This window comes from Hyperoodon ampullatus (assembly GCF_949752795.1).
Source record: "Hyperoodon ampullatus genome assembly, chromosome: 7".
NCBI lineage: Eukaryota > Metazoa > Chordata > Mammalia > Artiodactyla > Ziphiidae > Hyperoodon > Hyperoodon ampullatus.
In genome coordinates, this window is record NC_136920.1 from 27,710,705 (window position 1) to 27,737,868 (window position 27,164).

The window sequence follows — 27,164 nt, forward strand, 5'->3', positions numbered from 1 at the left end:
CCCTCAGTGCCAGGGCCGGCACGTGGCTCCCCAGTCCTGCACCCTGGGACGAGAGAGGGCTTCACTCTCATCACTAGCTGTGCTGCGAGGGTTTCAAACCGTGAAGCCAAAGTGCTCAATTGTGCTCAGGCTAAGGCCACAGTTAACCTCTGAGGGATCCTTGTTCAGTGTAAAGGATGCTGATGGTGGCGGGGCTGAGTGGTCCTGCCGGAGCAGCGAGAGAAACAAAGGACTAGGAGTCAGGAGCCGAGTTCAGCCCCAGCACTACCAGCACTGACTTGGGGGGGCGGTCTTGGGTGTGTCACTGAAACTCCCTAAGCCTGGGTTTATCCATCTATGAAACGCTAACATTGTGAATTAGGAGCACCGAGGAAGAGAATGCGTACAGGACATGGTGAATTCTAGGTCCTTTATTTAGGTCTGTGAAGCTGGAAGTACATGATCTCCTGGCAGTTGCAAAAGTCTTCCGCCCAGGACAAAAGAATGGAAAGGAACATCACACTCAAAAGCAGCTCCTCAGAAGCAAACAAGATCTTCTACTGATCAAAATCATTAAAATGCCAAACTTGTACTTTTCTAAGTCAGCAAAGCTGGTCATTATACATGCTCATCTCCTGAGAGTTTTTAAGTTTCTTACCCCCATTTCTTTGCTCTTGTGTGTTTGTTCAACGCTAAACAGTGAGTTGGCCCTGGTGTATGTCTGTGTGCGCACGCACACATACATGTGCACCTTTGGGGGTTTGGGGGAAACGGCATTGCTCTTTCTAGACAGGAACCCAAGACCTAGAGAAATCACACAGGAGCCTGCTCAGACCCCGGAGCAGCTTCCCTGTCCCCTGACCCCCTCAGAGCTCAGAGTGCCTAAAGATGGGGACCCCCTTACCCAAAAGCCACCGCCCCAGCAATAGCCAATCCCAGGGCTGCAGATTTTCCCCTTCCTCGGGCAGCTGTGAGCACAACAGTACTCCTCAGGGTCTTTTCCGAGATCCCCTCAATGAATTTCAAGACAGCTTTGGCCTGTGGAAAGAGAAACATATTAGGTGAGCTTTGAGAAAGGCCAAGGTCCAGCCACCCACCACCATCGCCGTGGAGAATTCAGGCTGATGCCTAGGCTAACTCGGGGGCGGAGGGGCTACAGGGGAGTTCTTACTGGCCAGAAAGCAAGGCCCAGCACCTGGACTCTCACTCCCTTAATCGTCTCCTCTGGGTCTCAAGGCTTTAAACACCAACTAGGTGCTGATAACCCCCAAGTTCACACCTCCATCCAGACCTCTTCCCCGCACACCAGACTCTTCTATACACGCAACTGCCCCTGACCTGCCCTCCACCTGTACATCTAATAGACATCTCACACTGAGCACCTAACATCCCCTCCAATCCTCCCCCACCTACGATCTTCCCCAGCTCAGCTAACTGTCCAACTGTTTAGGCCAAAAGTCTTCTCCATTTTCTCCCATACCTGATTCATCAGCAAATCCTGTCCATACTTCCTTCAAAACATAAAAATTCTACATTCCTCACCATCCTCCTCCTCCACCACGCTGGTCAAAGCCACCACCTTGTACCGCCGCCATTATTACAGGAGCCTCCTAATCAGTCCTGCTCCCACCTTCGTGCCCCTACAACCTAGACTCAACACAGCACAAGGCGATCCTGTTAAAATTAAGGCTGGCTTCCAGAAGCACAAGAATTCCTTCAATTGGATAATTTGTGTATTTGTTTAAAAAGAAAAAACATGATAACTGGGATTAAATAAACAAAGCCAGCCTGGGGATCCCTCTGACAGCTGTGCGGAGACCATAAGCATAAAACTCTCTGCTGGCCCCCAACGCTCACAAAGTGCCACGCCCTCCCAGCGGCCTGCATGGCCTGCACGGTCTGACCTCCGTCGTTTCCTCCTACCCTTGCCCACTCGCTCTGCTTCAGCCCAGTCATCCTCCTTGTGAGTCCTTGAGCGCACCAGGAGAAACTACCTGAGGCCTGTGTACCAGGAGACCCCTCCACTGGGAGCCCTCTCCCTGCAGAGAGCCACGTGGCTCGTTTTCTCAACTCCTTCAAGCCCACTCAAAGGGCAGCTGCTCACCAGGCCCTCTCTGACCACGATACGGAGACCCGCAGCACCCCTCCCTCCCCCTGGCACTCCCCATCCCTCCTCGCTGCTCTTCATGTTTCCCCACCTACACAGCACCTTCTACTACAATACGTGGTTTGCTTACTTCCTTGATTCCCCGACTTCCTCATCCCACCAGAATGTAAGCCCCATAAAGCAGGTGCATCCCTCTTGTTTGCTGCTGAGCCCCTGCCTAGAGGAGTGTCAGTGGCGCTTAATGAGAACAGGGACCATAGCTCTACTCAGGGGCCAGACGCTGCTCCCCACGGGGAATCTGCCCTGGGAACAGGCCATTGAGACTGGGAGGAAGGCCGGATGGTCCAGCCTGGCCTGTCTGGTCCTGAAGAAGCTGCCTTACATGACTGGGCACGGACACTCAGAAGATACTGATAAGACGCAGTCCCAGGCAGAAGGAAGGGAAGGATGGGGAGGGGCTTCAGGAAGCCAGAGTCTCTCCATATGGAAACACTCAGAGGGGATCCAGGTCCTACTCGCCTTAACTTGGCCTTGGCTGAACACTGTATTTTACCCTCTTGTTTGCTTTAGAGTAGAAAAGTGAAGAACTCTGATAAAACATAAGTGGCAAAATCTACAAACATAATAAAAGGGTATGAAATCTGGACTAAAAATGCACTCTAAAATAATATTCTAAAATGAAAAACCAATACAAAAAAGCAAAGTGGTTTATAAAAACAAACAAAATAACCAGTAATTATATGAAAACAGTGCCTGCTTCTCTCATAACTAAAGTAACAACAAACTGAAACAACGATCCTATGTTCCCATATCAGATTCGTAAAGACATACAAGTTTAACAGTACCCAGTGTTGGCAAGACTGCAGAGAAAAAGGCCTTTTCATACATGGTGCGGGTTCCATAACCTGGCATGACACCCGTTTTAATGCACACATACTCTACCCCAGCAATTCTCCTATTAAATTATCCTAGAGACAGTGCCCACAAATGTATCTGTAAGAATGTCCTAATAGCATTACTTATAATAGCAAAAAAGCTGGAATCACAGCAAATGTCTAATAGGGACCACCTTCCCTTTGCACACTTTAAAAATACCCATTTATATGCACAGAAAAAGATCCAAAAGGACACACAATAAACCGTTAACAGTAGCTGTCTCTGCAGAGCAGGACAGCCAAGGAGAAACATCACTTTCTATTTTTAATGCACAATTTCCTACTTACTGATTTTTTAAATTTTTTTGCCGTGGGTCATTTATTTTCTCATAACAATACTACTGTACTATAGTTTCTCTCTCTTCTGCCCTTTCCCCATCCTCTCTCTCACTCCCTCTCTCTGGTGATAAAGCTACCAGGAAGCGGTTGAAAGCAACCCAGAGCCTGCAGCCTGGGCTGCAGAGAGAGAGCTGCGTGTTTGGTGATTCTACTTCCAGCATGGAAAGGGAAACCATCCTATTGGGACTCAGCCCCAAGTGGGCGGCATCATTGCAGCTGTTTTCCATCATGAGGGAAAAGCCCAGTGCTGAGAGAGGCCTGTGCTGCTTGGTTGGCTCAGGCTGGACCAGAACCCTGAATATACCCGACAGCTTGCAGGCCTCTGGGCCACATCCATTCAGCTCCCATCACCGCCCAGCAACCACCGGAGAAGCCAAGTTTACCAGCCCTGGCCACTTCAGGGAGCACAGAAATGCATCCTGGCAGCTCCCACCCAGCCTGCTGTCTGTACCTAGAGATCAGGTACACAGAGGACCCTCATCACAGGGCCCTCATCAGCCCTCACACTGGAGCCTCCAGCTCTCCTCACTTACGAACAAGGCATAAGCGAAAACCTTTACGTCATCAAAACTTAATGAAAATGGGGGCTTCCCTGGTGGCGCAGTGGTTAAGAATCCACCCGCCAATGCAGAGGACATGGGTTCGAGCCCTGGTCCGGGAAGATCCCACATGCCGCGGAGCAACTAAGCCCGTGCGCCACAACTCCTGAGCCTGCGCTCTAGACCCCGCAAGCCACAAGTACTGAAGCCCGAGAGCCTAGAGCCTGTGCTCCACAAGAGAAGCCACCGCAGTGAGAAGCCCGCACACCGCAACGAAGAGTAGCCCCAGCTCGCCGCAACTAGAGAAAGCCCACGCACAACAGCGAAGACCCAACGCAGCCAAAAATAAATAAATTAAATAAATAAATTTAAAAAACTTAATGAAAATGAAAGGACACACGTCCATCACCCTGCACCTGTGGCGTTCCTCCATAAATGTAACCCATCTCCCCCCGACCCCCAGCTCCCTGAACTGTTAACGTGGGGAAGGGGGAGCTAATCCTGGACCACTGTCATGAACACATGCTGCTGCTGCGTGCCTGAGTGTGAGCAACAGAAAAGGGCCCTCGTCCTTGGAGGAGGCAAGCCTTGTTCTAACTTGGCATCTGTCACTCTCCGCCCGCTGTCTCTCCCCTCCGCGCCGTGCAGACTGGGCTGGGGACGTTCCGAACACACGCTCACCTGGTCTAGGGTCTTGCAGCACTCCACCAACACGCCCACAGGCTGGGTGTCCTGCAAGCTCTCCTTCAGCTCCTTCAGCTCCAGACCAGAAGGCCCAAGACACTCCTCCTACCAGAGAGGAGAGGAGGAGAAGCTTTGCCGCCACCCCGGGAGGGCCAGCACAGAAAACGCAGCCTGCCCCATGTTCCCGGCCCCTGGCAGCTCACCGGGGTCTGGGGAGGGAGGGCCTCAACGCTGGCGGCATGGGAGGAGATGGGCAGGATGTTGAGCTGGTCATCGATGGCGAGACACCTCTTACACGAGGCCAGAGAAAGAATAAACCTGAGGAACAAACCGCAGTCGTGAGGTGCTGAGGGCAGTGTCTGCACAACAAGGGAAGGGCTTTTCTCCAGGAAAATCATCTAGCCCCACGTCTCTAAGAAAGCTGGAGAAAGCCAACACCATCATCTGGAGGGCAGTGCCGGATGATTCCCAGCCTCCTTTACGAGGCCCGAACATGCTTTATAGAGCAAACAAGCAAACGGGGAACTCCCTTAAGCGACTGATTACAAGGGCCCCTACTGTGCAGAAGCCCGCTGCTCCAGGGTGCCCCGGCCCTTCCCCCATCCTACCAGGTTCACCCTTTAGCACTACGTGTCTCCTTGAATGAGGAACGCCAAAGCCACCCCACATGTGCTCACCAGCCACACAGGGAAACAAACGCATACACAAATGGACTGACCTTCTGCCACAAGGAGGAGAAAATAAAGGAAAGGGTGGAGGGGAAAGCTCCCTCTAGCACTATAATACAAACATTTTTGCGTGTAGCAAAACATGTGTTTGGCTATAAAATCCAAGCTTCTCCCACAACTGCAAGCAAAGGGCCTCCCGCACTACTTTCACAGGCTTCCCTTCCAGCCAGTAGAGCTGGGCGACCTCCAGGCCCACTCCTACTGAGCAGCTTCAGAGGCGATTGAAATTAGGTTGCACAGTTCACCCAGGCCAGGATTCCTAAACCTCAGCACTACTGAGATTCTGGACCAGATAATTCTTTGTTGGAAGGGCTCTTCGGTGCCTTTTAAGCTGTTCAGTGGCACCCTTGGCCTCTACTGACACCAGCCTCCCGCCCTCACCGCAGGTCACGACCATCAGAGCGTCTCCAGACACCGCCAAGTCTCCCCAGGGGCAAAACTGCTCCGGCTGAGAACCACTGACCTAGGACATGGCTTCTTTCTTCTTAAGGCGTTTCACGTGTTGCTAACTGGCGTTCCTTAAAAAGGGGTCTGTGGTCAAATAAATTGGGGTCCCTGGTGCTGTGAGACTTTTCAGAGGCTAAAACAGGCTCACGTGAATCCTCAGAAAGGAAAAACCGTATCAGCATTTCCCAGACATATTGGACCAGAGAACTCTTTTGTCATAAGGTCCCTCTTAAACATCAGTGTTCTGTGACACACATTTGGGAAAAGAGTGGTCCAGACAAATCACCCCTTTGACAGATGCGTAGGCTAAAAGCCAGAGCGGGAGAGAGACTCGGTAAGGGCCAGAAGCAAGATAGAATCCAGGCCCCAGCCTTCCACTCACTTTTATTGCTTCCAGTTAGCTGCACAACTACCGCTGCTATCGGGAATATCACCATTTGGGGCTCCTGCACTACCTTCCCTGAGACAGAGGACAGCTTTCAGTGGGGTCCAAGATGAAAATGTTCCCCCCGCTGTGGCTCCCCACAGCTGAGGAAGTGAGAAATGTGCTCCAGACCTACCTCTCATTAAATCTTCCCACCACATCCTGATGGGCCTCCGTCCTGTATCTTGAATGCACGTCCTAAAAGAGACAACATCCATTAACAGAGGTACCCAAATTGCACTGAGGTTCAGCGTCCAAGTGTGAAGAAGTTCCAACAAACAGCCCTGGGGTAAAAGGGGCACCAGAGATGCTGCTAGAAACAAAATCTACTCCTACCTAACCTGCCATGCGAAACTGGCCGGATGCGATCTGCTGCAGCAAGACTCAGACACTAAATGCAATGTTTCTTATCACAACAAATGTCCCCTCACCTCACCTTTCACTGTTCCCACATTTTATCCAGCAGCACAAAACATATTCACTCGTTCAATAAAATGCACATGCCAACGCCAGACAAGCTGGGCACACACCGGTGTTTAGTAAAGCATGAAACCTATTCTCCTGAAGCTTACAGTCAAATGGTTGGATGGAGACAAACAAGTAAATAGATACAAATTTTGGCAAATGCTATGAATGAGAAACAGGGTGCAGTGGCAGCCAATGCGGGGGTGGGGAGGGGGACCACTTATATAGGGTAGAGAGGGAAGGCCCTCTGAGCTGGCAAGCAGGCAGCCAAGTAAGAGAGGGAGGAAGAACAAACAAAGTGACGTGGGCACAGACATTCGCTCGTTCACAGGTATTTCAGGAGGGCTTACTAAAGGCCAGGCACCCTTCCAGGATCAGGGAATATACCAGGGAGGAAAACGAAGTCCCTGCTCCCGTAAAGTTTGGAGACTGGCACAGGAAGCCAGACAATAAATAAATAAATGTCTAACTTTAGGTGGCTGTACCATGCTTTGAAGCAAAATAAAACAGGTTGAGGAGTGACAGGCCAACCACATATTCTACACAAGGTGTGAGAGAGGCCGCACCAAGGAAGTGGTATCTTGGCTGGGACTGGAACGCAGTGAGGAAGTGAGCCAGCAGACACTCCGTGGAGACGGGGTGAAGGCCTTCAGGTGAGAGTCTGCTGAGGGGAGAGGGCGCACCTGAAGACCTCCGAGGAGGCCGGAGGGGCTGGGGTGAGGCGAAGGGGCTGGGGGCGATAAGGCGACAGGAAGCAGGCACTGAGATCTGACGGAAGTCCACTTCACCGGGCGAACGCAGCTCATGAAACCCTGAGGCCAAGCCTAACAGTTCCTGAGCAGCTGGCAATGGACAATGACTCCAAACCTGCGGCTCAACACACCCATGTGGCAGAACCAGCTCTGCATCCAGGGAAACACTTCCAGCCACTCCCTCAGCTGGGGCAGAAAAATACCCCCCCACCCCCTGGAGTCAAAGTTTCTGCCAGTCTGGGAGCAGGATGGCAATGCTCCTCCACTACCCATTAGGGTGAGGGCAGGTGAGGATGCTTGTGCGTGGTCCCCTTTTTGTAGTAGACAAATGTAGGCACTGGCATGGCTCTCTGTGGAATACTCTTTTAGAAGCTGAACTACACAACAGCTGCATCATGTCTGAATCTCACTGGTGTAGAATCTGCAAATGCCTGAAAGCAAAGGCAAAATGCACAGATTCCTAAGCACACCCAGGGCCACTGAGGCTTCTCTGCAGAAAATTCCTCATTAGCTCCAGTCAAAGAGCTCCCAGCCTAGAAATTATACTGACCACTCACTGGAGTTGCTCAGTAGGCATTCTTAAAAGAAAGCAGCAAAAACACAGATTGATTTGAACCACCACAATCAAGTTAAAGAAAAAAACGGACACTTACCATGGTCATCGTGTACAACTGCTTTAGTGAGTTCATGGTCCGTAGGAGGATAACCACCAACCCACCACCTTCCACTGTTTCTACAGTCCTGGCCAGCAAGTTTGGAGTCAAAGCTTCAAAATCCTGGAAAAAGGAAACCTTAGAACTGGCTGCAAAGAACACCCACTGGGAAGCTTAACCAGGGGCCAGGCGATAAGGTACAAGGAGGGCTTCAGAGTACAAACTCAAGACCATACCCCGTACCTGACTCACCAGGACACACACATACACACACACACACTCTCTCTCTCTCTCTCTCTCTCATTGATTCACACTTGAATTTCAGAAATACCTCACACTCATTTTCTGCTCTGTTCATAGATGGAAACTGACAGAACTCAACTGCACCACATGGGGGAGCCACTGCCTAAAGGAGCCACCATCACTTCACCTGGTAACAGGTGAGCAGAAGCAGCTCCCTACCAGTCAGTGATGGGGTGAGAACAGGCAAAACGCTCTTTTCAGCCTCCAAGGTGGGATGTAAGCCAGCAGTGTATGGACAGCCCACTGGAATGCGGAAAGGAAAAACCAGAACTCCTATTCAAAATTTCCCACCTCATTTCTTAATTTATATTTTAAAAGGTATGTTTTACGATGCACATAATCATAGTAGTGGATGTATATAGTAAATACATATCAAACTGTGGGAACCTGTGCTTAAATGTGAGGATTTGTGCTTAAATGTTTTCTTTGGTGGGGGGGGTGGGGGCGGAGTCACAGGTGCCAAAGAATCAAAGAACAAAACAAAGACCACCAGAGCTCAAAGCAAAGAAAAATGTGAAACTTAATCTATTAACTTGCCAGGCAAGAGAAAATATATACCAGTGAAGAAACTCATCAGCTACTTCTCTGAGGGGGGAACGCTAGGAGACTTTAAGGACGAGAAGGGCGGTGATAGGGGTGCTTATTTGGTCAAGCACTCTGGATAGGACGTCCGAGTACTCGGGTCCGTACCTAGTTAGCTAAAACGAGTCCCACTGCTCTCTGGTCACAAAAGTCTTCAGTTAGTTCTAATAGGGATCTAGGGTCCTAGGGTCACTCAAAGTTCAGTGCTTTACCAAACTGGTTAGACCCAGTTGTGATGGAGCGTCACTGCCAGTTTGGGTATCTCTAGACAAGTGCTGCTTTTGGTAGGAAATGCTCTTTTTATGTTGGTGAGTTACCCAGTTCCTGTGGAAAGTGGCCAAGTCCTCCACGGATGAAGCTTTGGGGGAGGGAGTACACGTGACTCCTCTCCTCTCTGTACACCTGGCCTTGTGGGTGACCAGGCAGCCCAGGCACTCCCTAGCACTCTAACTCGTCACGGGCTGGGGCAAGTCACCCACCTGGAGAACACACATGCCAAACGTATTGCCCAGGATCTTGTGGGTCTCATTGTAGTAGCAGTAGCGAATGTTTGTGGCAGCTACGAAGAGTTCAAAGGGGTCATCTTGCTTTATGTTCAGCGTCCCACTCTTTATTTTTTTCTGCAGCTGTCGCATTCTTTTCTTCCGATGACTGCAATCACCCCCCATCCCATGAAAGCCAGTTAACCAGAGAGGCTAGAGTTGGGAGCAGGGGATAGGCTCAACGATCACCCACTTAGACCTTCAGAGCTAGAAGGGAACTTGGAAATCGTAGTGCTCATCCCCTCACTTTAAAGCTGAAGGAAACGAAAGAGGCATTAGAGCAGATGGGCTCCGGAGGGAGACAGTGTAAGTCTGTGTGAGAACCCTGCCATTTTGACACTTCACTTTACAAAAAGGGTAATGGGAGTCCCTAAACCTCACATTCAGCCAGAGCTTGAAAGCAAACCTTAGTGGCCTCATTACCTCAGTCTCAAGCCAATGCTTCAACCACACAGCACCGCTTCCCAGAGAACCTGGGAGAGGCACTGTGATGGCGGGTTACTTTATTCATTCTTCCTAAATGAATTCATCCACTTCCTTCCCAGATGGTGGGATCAAGTCCTCAAGGGCAACTCTAATCTAAGACAATACTGATAGAGGGTATAAGGGTTGGAACGGAATCTGGACATCTCCCAGAAATCCCTGAACTTTTCTTTTGTCTTAAAAGACTCTGAATACCTAACTGTCAATTAATTGTTTCTTTTAGAGAAAAGAGAGAACGAGAAAACTCCAGAATCAAGGGTTACAGCAAACCAAAATTGTATCATAGTTCTCTAACTGAATAGTAGAGCCAAGGCCTTGCCCCTGGGGCTGCACTTCCTCAGCCCAGGACTTAGCATCAGCCTTCATCTAATGCTCAAAACAGGCGTGGGAGAGCTATAAGAGGCACAGAAGAGATTTTTAAAAGTGAATGCAGGTGGGTTAAGTTTGAAAGGCAAATCTGCCCAAAACATTGTAAACTGCCCAATTTCGCAGGGGGTTTCCCCACAGCAGAGTCCGCCCCAGAGACACATATACTGGGGGATAAAGGAGGGAGAAGAGGCCGAAGGACAGAACCACAGGTGAGCTGGGTTCAGGGAAGGAGACGAGCTCGGGGAGAGAGAAGAGCTCAGGAAGGTGGTCTGAGTGTCACAGAAGCAAAGAAAGGAGAGCATTTCCGAGGTGACTTTATAACGGTTTATCTGCCAAGGAACAGCACCCCCACACCCCAAACTCCTCCACACACACAGTCATAGGCAGAACTGCCAGGTTCCTAGTAGGTGACCCACCCCACCTCCTCTGGCCCAGGGGTGGATGTCTTTCCAAAAGAATTTGGGAGAAAGACTGATTTCTGTGTCGTTGGACCCAAAGCACGTAAAACTCAAGTGGTGTTTCTGCGATGGGCACCACAGAAGGCAGAAAGCCGCCCTGAAGTGGGAAAAGAACAGAGCAGACACGCAGAGATGAGAGACTGAGCAGGGACCAGAGCGTCAGTGCTGCGGCTCTACACCACGCCCACGGAAGAGCTGAACTCTCATCCCCGTAGGCTTCAGGAGCTAGCCCGTATATTGCCGACCCTTGAGAAACCTGGGGGTTAACCTGCGTCTAACTTAAGAGTCGGCCCCCCGGTAACCACAGCTCCTCCACATCAGAGGATTCAACCAACCACGGACCACGTGGTACTGTAGTATTTACTACTGAAAAACATCCGTGTATAAGTGGAGCCCTGCAGTTCTAATCCACATTGTTCAAGGGTCAACTGTACTTCAATAAATTCCCCTTGTGCCTAAGTGTGTTTGTGTTGGAGGTCTGCTCTTTACTATATAAGAAGTCTTAAGTCCACAACTTCAAAAGACAAGAACAGCCAATTGTCAAAAACAGCAGTGAACTACTAGAAGAAGAGCTCTGAAAAAAAGGAGAAAGAGGGGGAAAAGTTGTTGCATTAGGCATCAGGTCGTTGGTAACTTCCAAGAGCAACTGAAGGAAGCTGCATTATTAGAGGGGCTGGATCAGCTGAGAAAACTCAGAAGAAAACTCGTGTGCAGAAAGCAAGGAATTGGGCTGGGGACTTAAAAGAGCATGAAAAGGATCTGAAATTTATTGTCAGGAATGAAGAAAGGCCATCAGCTCTATTATTTTTCTCTACTAGAAGTGTCCTCAGAGATAGCACCTTCACTAAGAATCCCTGAAAAACCATGTCAAAGAATCATTTCCTAGCATTTAACTAACGAGCAGGGATGGGAAGTGGGATGGGACACTCAAAGGGCACGGCTTACCTGCTAAACCCCAGCTCTTTCTTATAACACCACAGCACAGAAGGCCGAGCCTTCACAGTTGCTCTGGACAACATGTGATGGAGTATGACCACCTGCCAAAGAAAAAAGCCATAGCAACTCAGGACCAAAAGAGACCTCCAGGACAGCCAGGACCGAGACCACAAGGCAAGCAGTGCCCAGGCGGGGACTAGAAGCCAGCGCACATACACTTAACCTTGCGCTCAGTCCACCACCCCACATATCAAAAGCTGTTAACCTGTCTGTTAATAATTCTAAATATTGAGTATTTATCACTTCCAGTAAGTAAAGGAATGTTCCCACTAGGCATTTCACTTAAAGAAAACCAGTTATTATGTGTGAAACCCCAGAGTGTCTGTAACATGCTGACTCTTTGGGACAGGATACAAAGTAAGTCAGGAAGCATTTACCAGGTCTTACCTGATCCTTTCCTCGATCTCCGACCACAACAAAGAGAGACCTCTGCCGCTCAGCTACCCCATTCTCAATGAGAATCCGGATTCGGTTATCCACTTTCTTCCGATGCATGGTGAAAAACTATCACTAAAACAGAAGGAAAAGACACAACTGGACATGAACATCCAGGTTCTGGGTGAGGAACATTAGCTGACTGCCTCCTGTGGGGCTGGGAGGCTGAGCTAGGCACATTTATAAGTATCATCTTATTGAACCCTCAAACAGCTCCCTAGGGAAGACATTGGCCTCATTTTTTAAATTATGAAACTTAGGCTTGAAAGGTGTAGAAAATGTTCCCTTGGCATGGGAAGTCAACAGGAAAGCTGTAATTCACCCCCCTATGGAGGAGTTTTTCAAAAATCGGAAACAATGTTCAAAAACAGAATGATTAAAATGTATGATATATCTATGGGAAAATAAAGTGGTTTTCAAAGAAATTTGTTCAAAATCATTTTCAAATATTATCTAAGGATATGGATACAGATGCTTATTAGAGGATAACATGGCAGGATATGCATGTACATAACATACATATAGAAAAAAAAAGATTGGAAGAAAACACCAAAATGTAAAGTAGTTATTTATGGATGGTGAGATAACAGATGATTCTTATTTTGTTCTTTTGTTTTTTTGGAGATTTGTGTTTTGTTTTTTTTAATTCACATACATTACTAACAAAGTCAGGAAAAGAAATCAATTGACTATTACTATGATGGAATGTGGCCATCTGTTTCCTCAAAGGAGGGAAAACTATACTGAAGCCTGTACAGAGAGATTTCAAAAGTTATTGTGATTACATATGATAGAGCATTGCATCATTATAATAAATACACCAAAGAAACATCAAAAATATCAATTATGCTTCTACAATGTAAAAGTAAAAATAGCATGTTACTTAGAAACTCCAGTGCTTGCTGCATTCTAATTCTACACCTAAAGTTCATTAACTGAACCTTAACCCTGCCTTAATTGGCTTTCTAACCTCTCAATCCAAACATGGATTTTAGCAGTTCAATCTTACTGTAAAACACTACTTGATAATCAATGGCTCCTATTTTATAAAGAAAGGACCAAGTATAAATACTCAAGTACCCCGAGGAAGAAAAGTGAGGGAGACAGGATTCACATTCAGGCCTCCCCTGATTCCAAAGCCTGAACCCTTTCCAGTTCACCAACCTGACCAGCTCGTCAGCTGAGTTGCAGGCCACACAAAGACCCCACAACCAATCAACAACTAATTAACTAATTATTGCTTTTTGTTCTAGTTACTGCGGGAGCCCCAGAAGTAGTACCAGATAAAGCCTTGACTTCGAGTAGCTTTCATTTTCCTTAAAGAAAATATTTAAGAGGAAGAAATGAGGGATAATCTGTCTAAAGACAGACAAATTAAATGTAAAACTAATTGCTACAGTGGTCTGATGAAAGTCTGAGATTACTGTGGGCTGGAGTTGCCATGGAAGGCTTAATGGATGAGGAGGACCTTGAAAGAAGAGAAAGAGGATTATTTTCATTCATCTATTAGTCTAACAAATATACATAGCACCTATCTGCCAGGCACCATTCCAGGTGCACTGGCAAACAAAACAAAGTCCTGAATGTGCCTGCTGAATATGGAGTATAAACGAATGAGCAGAGTGAAGTACCTAAGAGCGTGGGAGGATCTAGATGAAATCAGACTGCCTCAGTTCAGTGCCAGGTGCTGCAATCAGGAACTGTGGGCAAGCACCGCAGAAAGCAAACGTGTTGTCACCCACCCACTCACCCCACCCCACCCCCAGAGCCCCTAGAGGATGGAGATCAAGCCACGCAACCCGCCAGAGCTCTCGAGAAGCACTCCCGAGAGTGGCCGCCTACTGGGGAAGAGGGTCCTGTAATCTAGGAGCGCCCGGGTGGGGCGGCAGTCGGCATGGGCCGGGCATCAGCACGGATGCAGAGCCTTCGTCCTGGAGCCAGTCTCCTCCGGGCCCAAGAAGGACACGGACACCGACCTCGGCACCCATCCCCAGCCATCCCGTGATGAGTACCTGCGCCCCGAGCCGGGCGGACTCCAGCCAGGAGCGAAGCGGAAGCACGTGGGGGACACCGAACTTCCGCGGGAGAAGCGGGCGCAACGGGCTGCCCCTAGCGGATGCCTGGTCGCCGACTCTCACAGTTTGCCTCCCTCGGCAACGCGCGTCCAGCTCAGTCGCCGGTAGGCGGTGCGTGCGCTGGCGAACTAACGGAGCGGCGACGGCGAGCGAGAGGGGACCTTCTTCACTCCTGTCCCTGCGTGATGACGTCATGGGCCCGGGAGGCGGGGGCTGCAGCAACTGCGGCTGCGCGGTTTAGTCTCTGCCCGCCGTAGCTGTGGTACCTGTTGTAAGTTGCCTCTTCGTATCAAAATTAAGAGACCGTGACTACGGAGGGCAGAATAAGCAGATACCCGCTCCCGCAGGGCCTGTCGGCGCGCTGGGGCTAGCTCGGGTGCCCAGACAGGCCCGGGGCAGCACACGGTAAGTGGTCTGGGGTTTTCAGTGTTAGCCTGGTTATGCGAGATGACTGGCTCCGGGGATCTGTGCGTAATTTTGAGTCCTCTTACTTTAAATAACTATTTTAATGTGATAAGATGGGGAAACTCGATCAGCAGACCTGTCTCATTCAGCTCCCTTGACCCTCCCCATCCTCAGTAATGACCTTGTAGACCTCTCTGGCATTCCGTAGATTTTCTACCCACTACTGCTGCTCCTGTACTTTGGCAGGCTCCCTTTAGGCCTGTATCTGGCTGTCAAATGCTGGCGTTCTTCTGAAAACCAGCTCTGAGGCTCTGCTTTCGTTACTTCCCCTCCCCCCCATTCTCGGACGAACTCGGTCAAGCGGTTGACTTGAAGGGCCACCTACGTAGTCATGGTTTTGGGGGCCAGATCGTTGAATTTAACAAATCCAACTGCTTGCTCAACATTTCTTGATGCCTCAATCAGAAAGTTGAAGCTGAATTCGTTTGCCTTTCTTCCCTAAACTCCTTCCTCAAAGCAGAATTTAATTCTCTACTTCCAAATCTAATGTAATCAGCACCACCCATAGTATTTTTTTGTAATTCCCTCAACAAAATGTCAATATGCTAGACACAAGAGATAGTGACCAAAACAGTCCTATCTTCTGTGAAACTTACAGTCTAGGTAAGAAAAAAGTATCCAGTGAGTAAAAAATAAGGCACTGCTTTAGAGGTGGACTTGGAAGGACTCTGAAGTGGTGACTTGGAGTAAGACCTGAATTTAGAAAAGAATGAGCCTTAAGAACAGTGGAGTGAAAAGCTTTCCCATGCATTAAGTGTAACACATGAAGACTCCAAGATGGAAAAAGTCTCAGCAAAGCAGCCAGTGTGACCAGAGTACAGTGAGCAAAAGGAAAAATGGTAGGAAACTAACCAGATAATTGAAGGGCACATGGGCCACAGATTTGAATTCTACGTGTGATGGGAAACCACTGGGGTCTGAGTAACAGGGAAGTGACAAAATCTGACTTGCCCTCTTAAAAGGCTCAATCTGGCTGCGATGCAAAAAACTATACTACAGGAGAGCAAGAGTAGAAACACAGAGAACCGTTATAAGCTACTGTAGCTGACTGTTCTGATGTGGTGGTCACAAGTGCTAGTAGACTCAGGATATATTTTCAAGGTAGAACCACATGTAGATTTGCTTAAGGACTATATAGATACAAGGTATGAAAGGAAATCAAAGATATGAACAACTGGATGTAGGTTCATCAATAAATCAATTTCGAATACTCATAACATTCAAAGCAAGATATTAAAGTAGGAGTTTGTTTGGGGGAGTCTGGGACCTAGAAATACTTATGACTAAAATGCTGATTGTAGTCAAAGTCCTGGGATTGGATAAGATCACCTAGGGAAGAATGTTAGCTAGGGATGAAGTCTGCAACCAAGGCCTGGAAAACTCAGCAAAGGATACTGAGCAGTGGCCAGTTAGATAGGAAATATGTAGAATCCCATTTACTACCACCCTCCACTTTATGTTGTAATCGTTTCTTACATGGGCTACTCCAATAGCCATCTCTTGCACCATATTATTTTGTTCTCAACACTGCACTGTTTTGGGGGTTTTGTTTTGTTGTTGTTGCTTTGTTTTTGCTGTTCCACGAGGCTTTCAAGATCTTAGTTCCCCAACCAGGGACTGAACCCGGGCCCACAGCAGTGAAAGCACAGAGTCCTAACCACTGGACCGCAGTGGAATTCCATGCACTGAGTGTTCTTAAATGGCAATTTTATTAGGTGACCCACCATCCTCTCCCCCCCAACCCCACCCCCTATACACACAGCTTAGAAATCTTGTTTCCAACTGTTAGAGACAAAACTTAACATGGAATAGAACTTACAAAGCTATTCTTAGTAGCCCTTACTGTTGCTTCAGCCTCTTTCTAGCTCTACTAAATCTGTACTCTTTTCACTTGAGCCAGAGAGCCTTTCTCAGTCACTGGAGACTGGACTTGGGACATGCGGTTCTCTCCCCTTCTTTACTAGTTTACTCCTCATCCTTCAAGTCTTAATTACTCCTCTCAAAAAAGTCTTTCCTGATCATTTTAACTGGGTCATATCCTACCATGGCCTTAATATCTATCATCAACCATGTTGCTCCATCATGGCTTTTGCTATACTTCAGTGTCATCATGTCAATATCTTTGATCAGACTGTTCAATGAAAGCAGGAACCACAGTGATTCTGTCACCACTGAATGCTTAGTGCTTGGAATGGTGGCCTGGCAAAGAGTACCCATATTTGCTGAATGAAGCGTTAGTTTACTGACTTAATACAGTGGCTCCCTAATAAACACACCGTACTTAAAGAAAACCAATATTACAAGTTAAGAACACAACACTAAAAATTGTCTTTACTAAATCAGGTCGTCTTTCACTACTTACAAACTTAAGGAGCCAGTCTTCTGCATGGGACTGGATTAGGCTTCAGAACAGCTGTTAAAGTAAGGTACTGAAATCCCAATTGAGAAGAATGTAGTAGTCTAACAAGTAACTAAGGCAAGGCTACCAGAGATTTAAATTTTTTCCTCTCCTCTCACAAGTAGAACTTCTTCACTTAGAGCTTTGCTTGATGGTATAAACTACTAAAGCAAACTTCACTCAAGGACAATAAGGTATCAGGTTTTAATATAATTTAATCTAATGTAATTTAAAACATTCACTAGTCTTTACCAGTAGTTTTGTAGAATTCAAAATGGGAAAGGGTAGAGATGAGGCTTAACAAATTACTTTAATATTCCTGAGGGGTCTCCCTCCCTATTAACTCTTTAGAAGGGATAAGCTCAAGGGCAATACTGATTCTTTTGATATAACTTAGTCAATAAAACTTCAGAGTTCTTAATAAGAACTCAAGTGGGATGGGGATTCAGAAGCTTAAAGATGAACTGAAGGGTTTTAACTGTGCTTACCTGTATCCCATTTCCCCTAATAAGATATATTACTGAAAATATAATGAACAATACAAATTTCCTAAGACACTTAGGAGGCTGACTACTCAACTATCTTCTACATTTTATGAACTGCTTGTCGACAGAGCATCTCAGTTCATTAGTCTTCTGAGAATAAACACACATTCTCATGTCTCTAAGTGAAGTCTCCCACATAACAGAGTCATATACATAGGAGACAAAAGAACTGCAGAAGCTAACTGATTAAAAATATTTAACGGATTTCATTTTAATATCAAGATACGATGATCAGAAAAACTTTCATATTCTATAGGGATATTAGGATCTGAAAAAAAAAATGCCTTAACCAAGGTAATCAATGACACTCTACCTTAAAGCTTTAAAATAGAAGTCTCATTGTCCACATGAGATGACTGATACTGTGCATTTACTTGAAAGTACTTTATATATGGAGCCTTGCTATACCAAGAAGCTACAGTGCCACGTGTGACAATCATTTTCTTTCAACTCTGCTAGAATATGCATTTGACCAAACAAGGCCTTCTGCAGGTAGGACAAGTATTCACATATTATACAGAACACCTAGTACCAAGACTCAGATCTTAATGGGACTTTTTAAAAAGTTCTCTGCCCCATAATGAGGCACTGCTTTAAAAAATATAGTCTGAATTGAGGCATAAAATTGAGGCATAAAAGCTTTAGATTTAGACTACAATGGTAGAATGCCAAAAAAAAAAAGCATAGTATCTCAAAAGGAACAAACGATTCTTTTAAAAACATACATAGAAATAATCAAACTACTAACACCTTTACATATTCACAGCATCTGCACTAATGCATAGAAGTCTGAAACCTAAAAAGCATTTCTCCTCCATCCCATCTCTGAACTGATTCATAGAGATCACTGTATAAATAACTTGCTTACTTCGATTTTAAATCTCATGAAATTATTTTCTACACAGATAGCAAATTTAGTTTTATATATAGGATTGTAAGCATACATCATCTATAGGGATTACCCAGTGAATCACAAATATTTTATCTATCCCCCTAAAATACAGCAAACATATGGTTGTGGTACATCCCAGGCAGATGTCATTTAAAGCACACAAGGGGAGGTGCTAGCAGAAGAAATACTTATTTGCAAAAGTAAACAGATAACGCTTCCAATATGATGTACCACAACCACACATGAGAAAAGAACTTTTTATTTTAAAATAAACATTGAAGATTCCCCCCCGCTTCCCCACCACCCTACAAAACTTCTGAATGTGGAATGTTCAATAGCCTAACCATTTTAGTAGGTTACAAAACCAGCAAAAACTCCAGTTGTCTAACGATGAACATTTGAGAATGGTTTTGTGGGGTTTTTTGTTTTTCTTTTTTTAAAGTAGCTGAGCACCTACTGGAAAAATTCCTTAGCTAAAGGCTGAAGACTAAATTCAATTTCTGCACAGAAAATACCAATAACTTAGTAGCCTTTGCTTAATAGGTGGGATTAATTCTCCATGAAGTCCAAGTGGGATACAACAAGCAGCATTAAGTTCATAGGCACACAGAACTAGTGCTCCAACTGCTAGTACAAATTTCAACATAGTACATAAATTACTAAACTGTCCTCTTCATCAAACTTGGGACTCTCCCTATACATCTATGGGAAGGAATCACCACTTTGAATATAAATACCTCCATGAGAAATGGATAATTCAATTAGGGTTAGACAAAAGATAAGTGCAAGTACTATAGAAATAGCTGCTGGAGATAACCATAAAATTTGGAACACTAACTGCATGGGGTGAACCACATAAGCTGCTAGCTGTTGAACACCAGTGTTTCAAGATACAACTTTTATAAACATGTTTTATTTGTTTGCTTATACCATCAGAACTGAAACTACTGACTGTCATTTCCCTAAAATAGGGAAATCAATCTAAAACACATACTGGTGCTTTTCAAAAGATAGCAATTTAAAAGGGTGGTAGCAGCAGGCATTTCATATCTTTTTCTTTTAAAAACTTTCAGGCTGCAGGAAAAACATGTGACCAAGGTTGTTATGATTATCCATTAGAGATTTTCATCAGTACCTGTACCAATTTAGGTGACAATACAGCAAGATCCAAGGATTAGTGACAGACAATGTACATCATAAGGAATGATATATAGTACCAATCCTTACAAAAGTCATTGTCAAAGAAACTGTTAAGTGTTCAAAAAGGTATCTAAATATTTCACAGTAAGTACAGAAGCGGCCATCCAGATTATATCCCTTATTTGTTGCGTATTTTTCAAAAAGTGCCAATCAAAGCCTAATTTTGCATTTTGGTTTTGTCTTATACAGTATCAGCTGTTAAAAAGCAATTTACATGTGTTTTTAACCACAGTCGTCTGGCCAGAGAATGAACAGTGCTGTGTCAAACCCTAAGGCTGGTAGCCAGCCTTATATGTGTGATTAAGGACCCATGCATCATTTGGTATGCATCTAAATGTTCAGTGCTCCAATTTAACTGGAAATGCTGTGAAATGTAGTCGTTATGCCAAACCACACTCCACTCCTTCCATCTTCCTTTCAAGGGAAATAGTTTTGTCAATTACCACTGAATAATAGGGCTGATTTGTAGATTTTATCCAAAGTCAAGTCCATCTTGCTTTTTCCAAGCCACTTAAAATAACTATGGAGATACCACCCCGTTAAAGTATATGATGTTTTACTCCTAAGCAAGGGTGAGGAATCTGAGTATCATGTGCAAGACTCAAGATGACGTTTAGGACAGAACATGCAGAGTAAAAATAGTTTCCTTCCATATCCAGGTAATATAAAGCTGACAATTGTAGTCCTGTCTTTATGGGATGAAAACAGTCCCTTTACAATAAGTTTCCTGAAAGGGAGAACAAATAGATAATAACTCTTCTGGTAACATATTATGGTACACTGGCCAGTGTGTTTTTGGCGATTAAACATAATCCTGTGAATCAGATTAATTCACTTGCTGAGTGTTCATTTGCGGCATCCCTCTGTTGGGTCTTGGGGGCCCTCCACGACCTAGAAGACAAAAATGGCATTTGGTTTTTCTTTCAAATATTATTTATTTTGCCTTCAAGCAGATTTTCATCTGAAGTCAAGAAGCATGTGGGCAGCTTGTCACCACATTATTAGGTTTAAGAGGTCAATTCTTCAGTGTTCAAGTTTCACCTGTCCTGGAAGTTGTCATGCGCAAATTTGCTCATGTTCTCTAGCTAAAAGAAGAGTAGAGCTAATGGAGTATTCCACCAGTACTCATTCATTCATTCATTCAACAAGTATTTATTGAGTGCCTACTATGTGCCAGGCACTGTCATCAGGCGTTGGAAATAGATACAGCAGTGAAGACAGACAAGGTACCTGCTCTCATGGAGCTTACATTCTAGTGTACACTCTAGCTTACATTTCAGGAAGTAAGTAACATCATACTATCAAAATTAATAAAAGCACCAGAATGAAAAACAGACCTTATTACCTAAACTGTTAAAAAGAAACTACATAACATTCAAAATTGTATAATGACTTGTAACAGATAAAGTAACTTTTTACATGCTGTTAAAACAGATTTTTAGCTACCAGTCAACTCAACTTTCATAGAATATGCTACAAGGTGAGAAAGAAGAACATAACCCACATTCACATGCAAATATCCTTTGATACTTCAAGTCAGTAATTCTTAAGTGATCCATAATTTTTAAAAAAATGCACCCTTTTTGCTGGCCAGTTGCTACTAGCATTGAAATCAAAGTACTTTGTAATTCCTCCTTAACATACAATTTATACATGTTATGGCCAATATCTAGAGGAAATCTATTCAATTTTACTTCCCTCCAATCAGAGAACCATTTAGAACTTCAGACCATATGAAACGATACCTCTAATTGTTACATAGATTGACTTCCTGCCCAAATAGTAAGTAGTTTTCCTATGGTAATAGACAAAAGCCAAAAACTCTTAAAACCTATAATCTTTAAGTATAGTTCTGTAAGTTAGTTAGGAATTTGGAGGTTTTGTTTCAAAGTCAGAAATAATTTGACATTTATATCACTAATAATGGTCCAAAAGGCATTGAAATTTCAATTAGTTCTATTACTTCTAAATGGTTCTCTAAATGTAACTATGGTTTATCCGGCCATTAAAGGGTTTCTGGCCCTAAAATATAATATGCATGTTTGAAAAATGAAAGAGGAATAATAAATTTATATAAATGTTTAATCTCATTCCAAAAATGTCTTACAAAAATGTTTTGGTAAGTACTTCCTAAAAACATTTAGCAGGTTTTAGGACCTGAAAAATAATTTGCAGTTGGAAAAACACTTTTTCTGAGGAGGAGAAATGTTCTAGTTTTCAAGACAGTTTATATAGTAACAGGGAAAGTCATTCAAAAAATTAAATTTGGGTTCAAGATAAGTTTTAGAAACAGAGCATTTCATTTAATCCCTAGCAACAAGTCTGGAAATGATAAATGTATTCCTAACATGTAACCTACATGCAGACTATGAACAGCTCTTCCAAGGCCAGAACAGAAGCTCCACTTAGGAGCTAGGATCACCACCACAAAATATTACCTCGTGGGGCTCCCCGTGGTCCACTCTGCCCAGAGCCTCGCTTGAAATTCTGCTGATATCCATCCTAAAAGACAAGCTAGTTAGTACTGAAGAAAAGGCAATTTTTTAATGCTTACCCATCTATCTCTATTCTTACAGTCTAACACTTGTAGAATACAGAATTCTTTCTTATTCTTTTAGACATTTAAATATAGCATTACTATAAGTTATTATTTAATCGTACTTGTATTTCTCAGCTCTTAAAAATCACTGTTTTTACCAGCCTCTATTAAATGAATACCTATATTGAGTGCTAAGAAAAGCAAAAGTCATCATTCTCCATAAGGAAGTACCTTGTACAAGGTACAAAATTAGCCCCAAATTACTTAGTTGCTCAAGTGCATCAAGCAACTACATTAGTCCCTTTCATTGGGGTATTTAAGTCAGGTTTATATTTTATAACAATTTTACCTACCCGCTGATAGCCAGAGTAGTCCCGGGGAGCACTGAACTGAGACTGTGTATATCCACTGTTTGGAGTGTTAGAGAATGAAGGGCGGTAACCATCATATCCTCCTAAAATTTAGGACAAGAAAAAAAACAACTTTCTTATCTTCAAAGGGAATTTTTACTTTCTCATTACTGACCAAGGGAAAAACTGAAAAATTGTAAACTATGCTAGTTATTCAAACTAATCTCTTATCCTGATCCAATCTGTTTATACATTAACTGCCTTAGATGATAAAATTTTCACCCATCCATGCACATACACACAAAAAAATAACAAAAAATCTCCATAAGGTTTGAAAATTTATAGAAAGCAATATCCCCTACAGGACAGTGGTAGACATGGGTTTTATACATACAAAAAAACTCAGTCCCAATTTTGCCAATTTAAATGACGGTATCAACACATACTAAAAATGTTTATGTTGTACGTAAGAAGCTAATGCAGAGAGATACATATTTTTCCTAAAAATCATATGACATATTTCTATATATTGTGCAAGTCAGAAAAGAACATGAACTTGCTTTCTGGGTTTTTTTTGGTTTTGTTTTTACCTCTGAATCCATTAGCAGGTCCCCTGTATCCATTCATCAAGCCTCTAGCACCACGGGAGCCTCCACGAGACACACCACGACTGTTGTAATAGGGCTGACTGCTACGTGGAAATCCAGTGTTCTGCTGGGGAGGCTGCTGGTGGTTACCAGTCACTTGATGGGTCTGGTCCTGGGAACCATGGTAAGTGCCAACCACTATAAAAGGAAAAAATACATACATACATACATACATATGTATACACACACACACACAGATATACACACACACACAGCTCATTACAATTTGTCTGATTTCCTACATGCTTTCTGGTTTAAGAAATGTCTTACACAGTTTCCTCAAAGTTTAATTCTGTCTTTAAATTTTCATATTAACAATAGGGAAAACTACACATCAGTGAAGTCCCTGTCTTTCTCCTGTATTAAGCTAAAGGGAATAAAATGCTCCAACAAATTCCAAACCTTTGAAAGCACACATTGAGTGAGAGCACACAATTCTATCCTTCCAAATGACTTGAAAGGCTATATTATTATTATTGTTATTATTATTATTTTTTTTTTTTATTTTTTTTGCGGTATGCGGGCCTCTCACTGTTGTGGCCTCTCCCGTTGCGGAGCACAGGCTCCGGACGCGCAAGCTCAGCGGCCATGGCTCACGGGCCCAGCCGCTCCGTGGCATGTGGGATCTCCCCAGACCGGGGCACGAACCCGTGTCCCCTTCATCGGCAGGCGGACTCTCAACCACTGCGCCACGAGGGAAGCCCGAAAGGCTATATTATTAAACATCTTCTGAGAGGCATCTGCTTATAGCACAAGAGACCCGCAACAATCAAAAGATCTTACGGGGCCTCCCTGGTGGCGCAGTGGTTGAGAGTCCGCCTGCCGATGCAGGGGATACGGGTTCGTGCCCCGGTCTGGGAGGATCCCATATGCCGCGGAGCGGCTGGGCCTGTGAGCCATGGCTGCTGAGCCTGCGCATCCGGAGCCAAAAAAAAAAAAAAAAAAAGATCTTACGTACTGAAACACTTTTGTACCATTTAATTATTTCATTATAAAGTTCCTACTGGTAGTTTTCTTATTCTTTTAAATTTTCCTTGATACTTATTAAAACATACAAAAACATACTCTCCCATAGCTAAGCAGCTATATGCTAGAATACTCAATTACAAAGATAAATTAGCAGAGAGAGGCCTTCAACTTACACCCCACCCTAATACTTGTGTACATTTCAAGTACTTTTAAAGCACAGCCAATTTAGAAGAGAGTTAAATGGTACTCACACTGGCACTCAACCCCCTGGAGTGAAGGGAAGGTTCTAGAAGGTCCACACTATCTTATACCCCCTCCTCCTTCCACAGTGGGGAGAAGTCTAAAATCTAGAAACCTTCAAAAATGAAATACCAAGGTACATTTCAGGTATTACCCCAATGTTCATAATTTACAGGGGAGAAAAAACAGTGCTAACAGTATCTTTGGGAGGTGAGGAAGGTATAGACCAAAGGAAGGCCCACACCCCAGGAACAAAAACAGTCAGCAGCCTTTAGTCAGCCCAAATCTCCCGTGTTTAGGCAGAGAGAAAAGGTGATGTGAGTCTTGAAAATATTTAGCTGAGCTATTTTATAACCTCAAGAAACCCACATTTATTAGTTCTTCGAATGATATTTTGCAATGAAAAAGCTAGAGAATGCCTAGGAACAGAAGGGGTCATGGCTCCTTTTTGAACTATGTAATGGACCAGATATACTATTCACAGTGTGCTCTTTCTACATAAATTACCTTTTACTACATTCCCAAAATTTAAATTTATAAGCAAATATCACAAGTACCAGTAACATTTTCTATCTAAAAAGATTCATTCAGGGAATTCCCTGGTGGTCCAGTGGTTAGGACTCCATACTTTCACTGCAGTGGGCATGGATTCAATCCCTGGTGGGGGAACTAAGATCCCACATGCCATGCGCCATGGCCAAAACATAATAAAATTTTTTTTAAATAAAAAGATTCATTCATATACAAGTAAAAAGTAGAAGAACTGAATTTTCGACTCACTTTTTATCAATAAGAATTCTATTACGCTTTTTGGTCAAATCTCACTGCAAGATACTCAAAGTAGAACAATTAAGGGGTGATCTTTATTTAAAAATACCGGAATTCCTATTTGAGTGCATGTAAAGCATAAACACTAGTCCATAAAAAATAGCCAAAGATCCTTGCCAGATGCTTTTTTTATGTTGTTCCTGACTAGATACTAATTCAGATTAAAACAAAATTTCTGGAATGATGGGATACACTGCCTTGTTCAACAAATATCAGAATGCCCTCAACCTGCCAGGCCTGGTCCTAGACACAAGGGATGAGTTAGCTGCCAACACATAATCTTTGCCCATAAGGAAGTTTTAATAATGGGAAATAAGTAAACAAAATATACATACAAGTAAAAACATCTATACTGTATCAGGTAATAAGTGATGAAGAAAAACACCAAGTAGGATAAATGAGTGACCAAGTGAGCACATTACATTTGGACAAGACAATGAAGGAAGGTCTCTGTGAGGTGATATCTGAGCATAGACCTAAAAGTCAAGAAGCAAGCCATGCAAACATCAGTGGAAGAAAGGAAAGGAAGTGTAAAGGCCATGAGAAAGGAAAGAATTTGTGTTTGTGGCTGGTATGGGCACATAAGGAAGAAAATAGGATATACAACAGAATCAAGGCAGAGGCCAGATCATGGATCTTGTAAACCAAGGTAAAGACTTTGGATTTCTTTTCTAAATGTAATTGACAGTCACTGGGAGGTTCTGAACAGGAGACAGACATCTGATTTACATTTTAAAATAATCACTCTGGCTACTGTGTGGAGAACAGACTGGACTAAAATAAGAGTCAAGGGAGACAACTGCAATATTCCAGATAAGAGCTGATGGCTGCCTAGATCAGAGTGGTAGGGTGGAGGTGTTTGAGCAAAGCAGACGGGCCGATTTGATTTTTTACTGAAAATATCTGTAAATGTTATGAAGTTAAGTTTCATAAATAATGTGTATTTTGAAATGGTAACAAAAGGTTATCTAGTCCAGTGCTTCATAGTCAATTAGTAATGTCAAGTAGAATATAAGAACAAGATAGCTTGAAATCAACTGGCACAAAGGGCCAAACTAACCAAATCAAATGATATATAGTAATTTTTAATTTCATTACACCATCTGAAAAAAAGATAAAACAGCTAGCATGTTAGCATAATGTCTAAAGGCACCAAATATATCCACTCCACAACCAACTTATGAATACAAGCATGCCTCGTTTTATTGTGTTTCTCTTTATTGCTCTTCACAGACACTGCGTTTTTTTTGTTTGTTTGTTTTGTTTTTACAAATTGAAGGTTTGTGGCAACCTTGTGTGGAGCAAGTCTATTAGTACCATTTTTCCAACAGCACGTGCTCATTTCATGTCTCTGGGTCACATTTTGGTATTTCTTGCAATATTTCAAACTGTTTAATTATTATATTTGTTATGGTGATCTGTAATCAGCGATCTTTGACGTTACTACTATGACTCAGTGAGGTCTCAGAGGATGGTTAGCATTTTTTGACAATAAAGTATTTTTTAATTAAGTCATGTACACTGTTTTTTTAGACATAATGCTATTATTGCGCACTTAATAGGCTATAGTATAGTGTGAACAGAATTTTTATATGCACTAGGAAACCAAAAATTTCACGTGACTCACTTTGAGATATTTGCTTTATTGCAGTGGTCTGGAACCGAACCTGCAATATCCTCAAGGTACGCCTGTACATGGCAATGAATAATTAAAGGAGCCTGAGAACAAGAAGTCCAGTTTTATCATTCAAAAACACAGATAGCATAACTGCCAAATTTCTGTCAGACTGTGGTTG

The 27,164-nt window shown here is 44.0% G+C and overlaps 2 protein-coding genes across 3 annotated transcripts in view; both read right to left on the reverse strand.

Moving 5' to 3' along the window:
• The window catches only part of NAT10 (N-acetyltransferase 10), a gene marked incomplete at its 5' end in the record, with an annotated part of 36,834 nt that extends 24,554 nt beyond the window's left edge, over positions 1-12,280 (reverse strand). For both annotated transcript variants that reach the window (XM_079707584.1, XM_079707583.1), the window contains 8 exons: positions 884-1,017; positions 4,581-4,688; positions 4,787-4,901; positions 6,319-6,380; positions 8,053-8,175; positions 9,417-9,588; positions 11,735-11,826; positions 12,173-12,280. In XM_079707584.1, the coding sequence (XP_079563710.1) occupies positions 884-1,017; positions 4,581-4,688; positions 4,787-4,901; positions 6,319-6,380; positions 8,053-8,175; positions 9,417-9,588; positions 11,735-11,826; positions 12,173-12,280 (914 nt within the window). The remainder of the gene's footprint in view (positions 1-883; positions 1,018-4,580; positions 4,689-4,786; positions 4,902-6,318; positions 6,381-8,052; positions 8,176-9,416; positions 9,589-11,734; positions 11,827-12,172) is intronic.
• Positions 12,281-20,472: 8,192 nt separating this feature from the next.
• The window catches only part of CAPRIN1 (cell cycle associated protein 1), a 34,164-nt gene continuing 27,472 nt past the window's right edge, over positions 20,473-27,164 (reverse strand). Inside the window, exons 16-18 of the mRNA XM_079707587.1 lie at positions 22,688-22,788; positions 22,234-22,297; positions 20,473-20,686 (exon numbers count right to left, since the gene is read on the reverse strand). Of these exons, the coding sequence (XP_079563713.1) occupies positions 20,622-20,686; positions 22,234-22,297; positions 22,688-22,788 (230 nt within the window). The 3' untranslated portion in view covers positions 20,473-20,621. The remainder of the gene's footprint in view (positions 20,687-22,233; positions 22,298-22,687; positions 22,789-27,164) is intronic.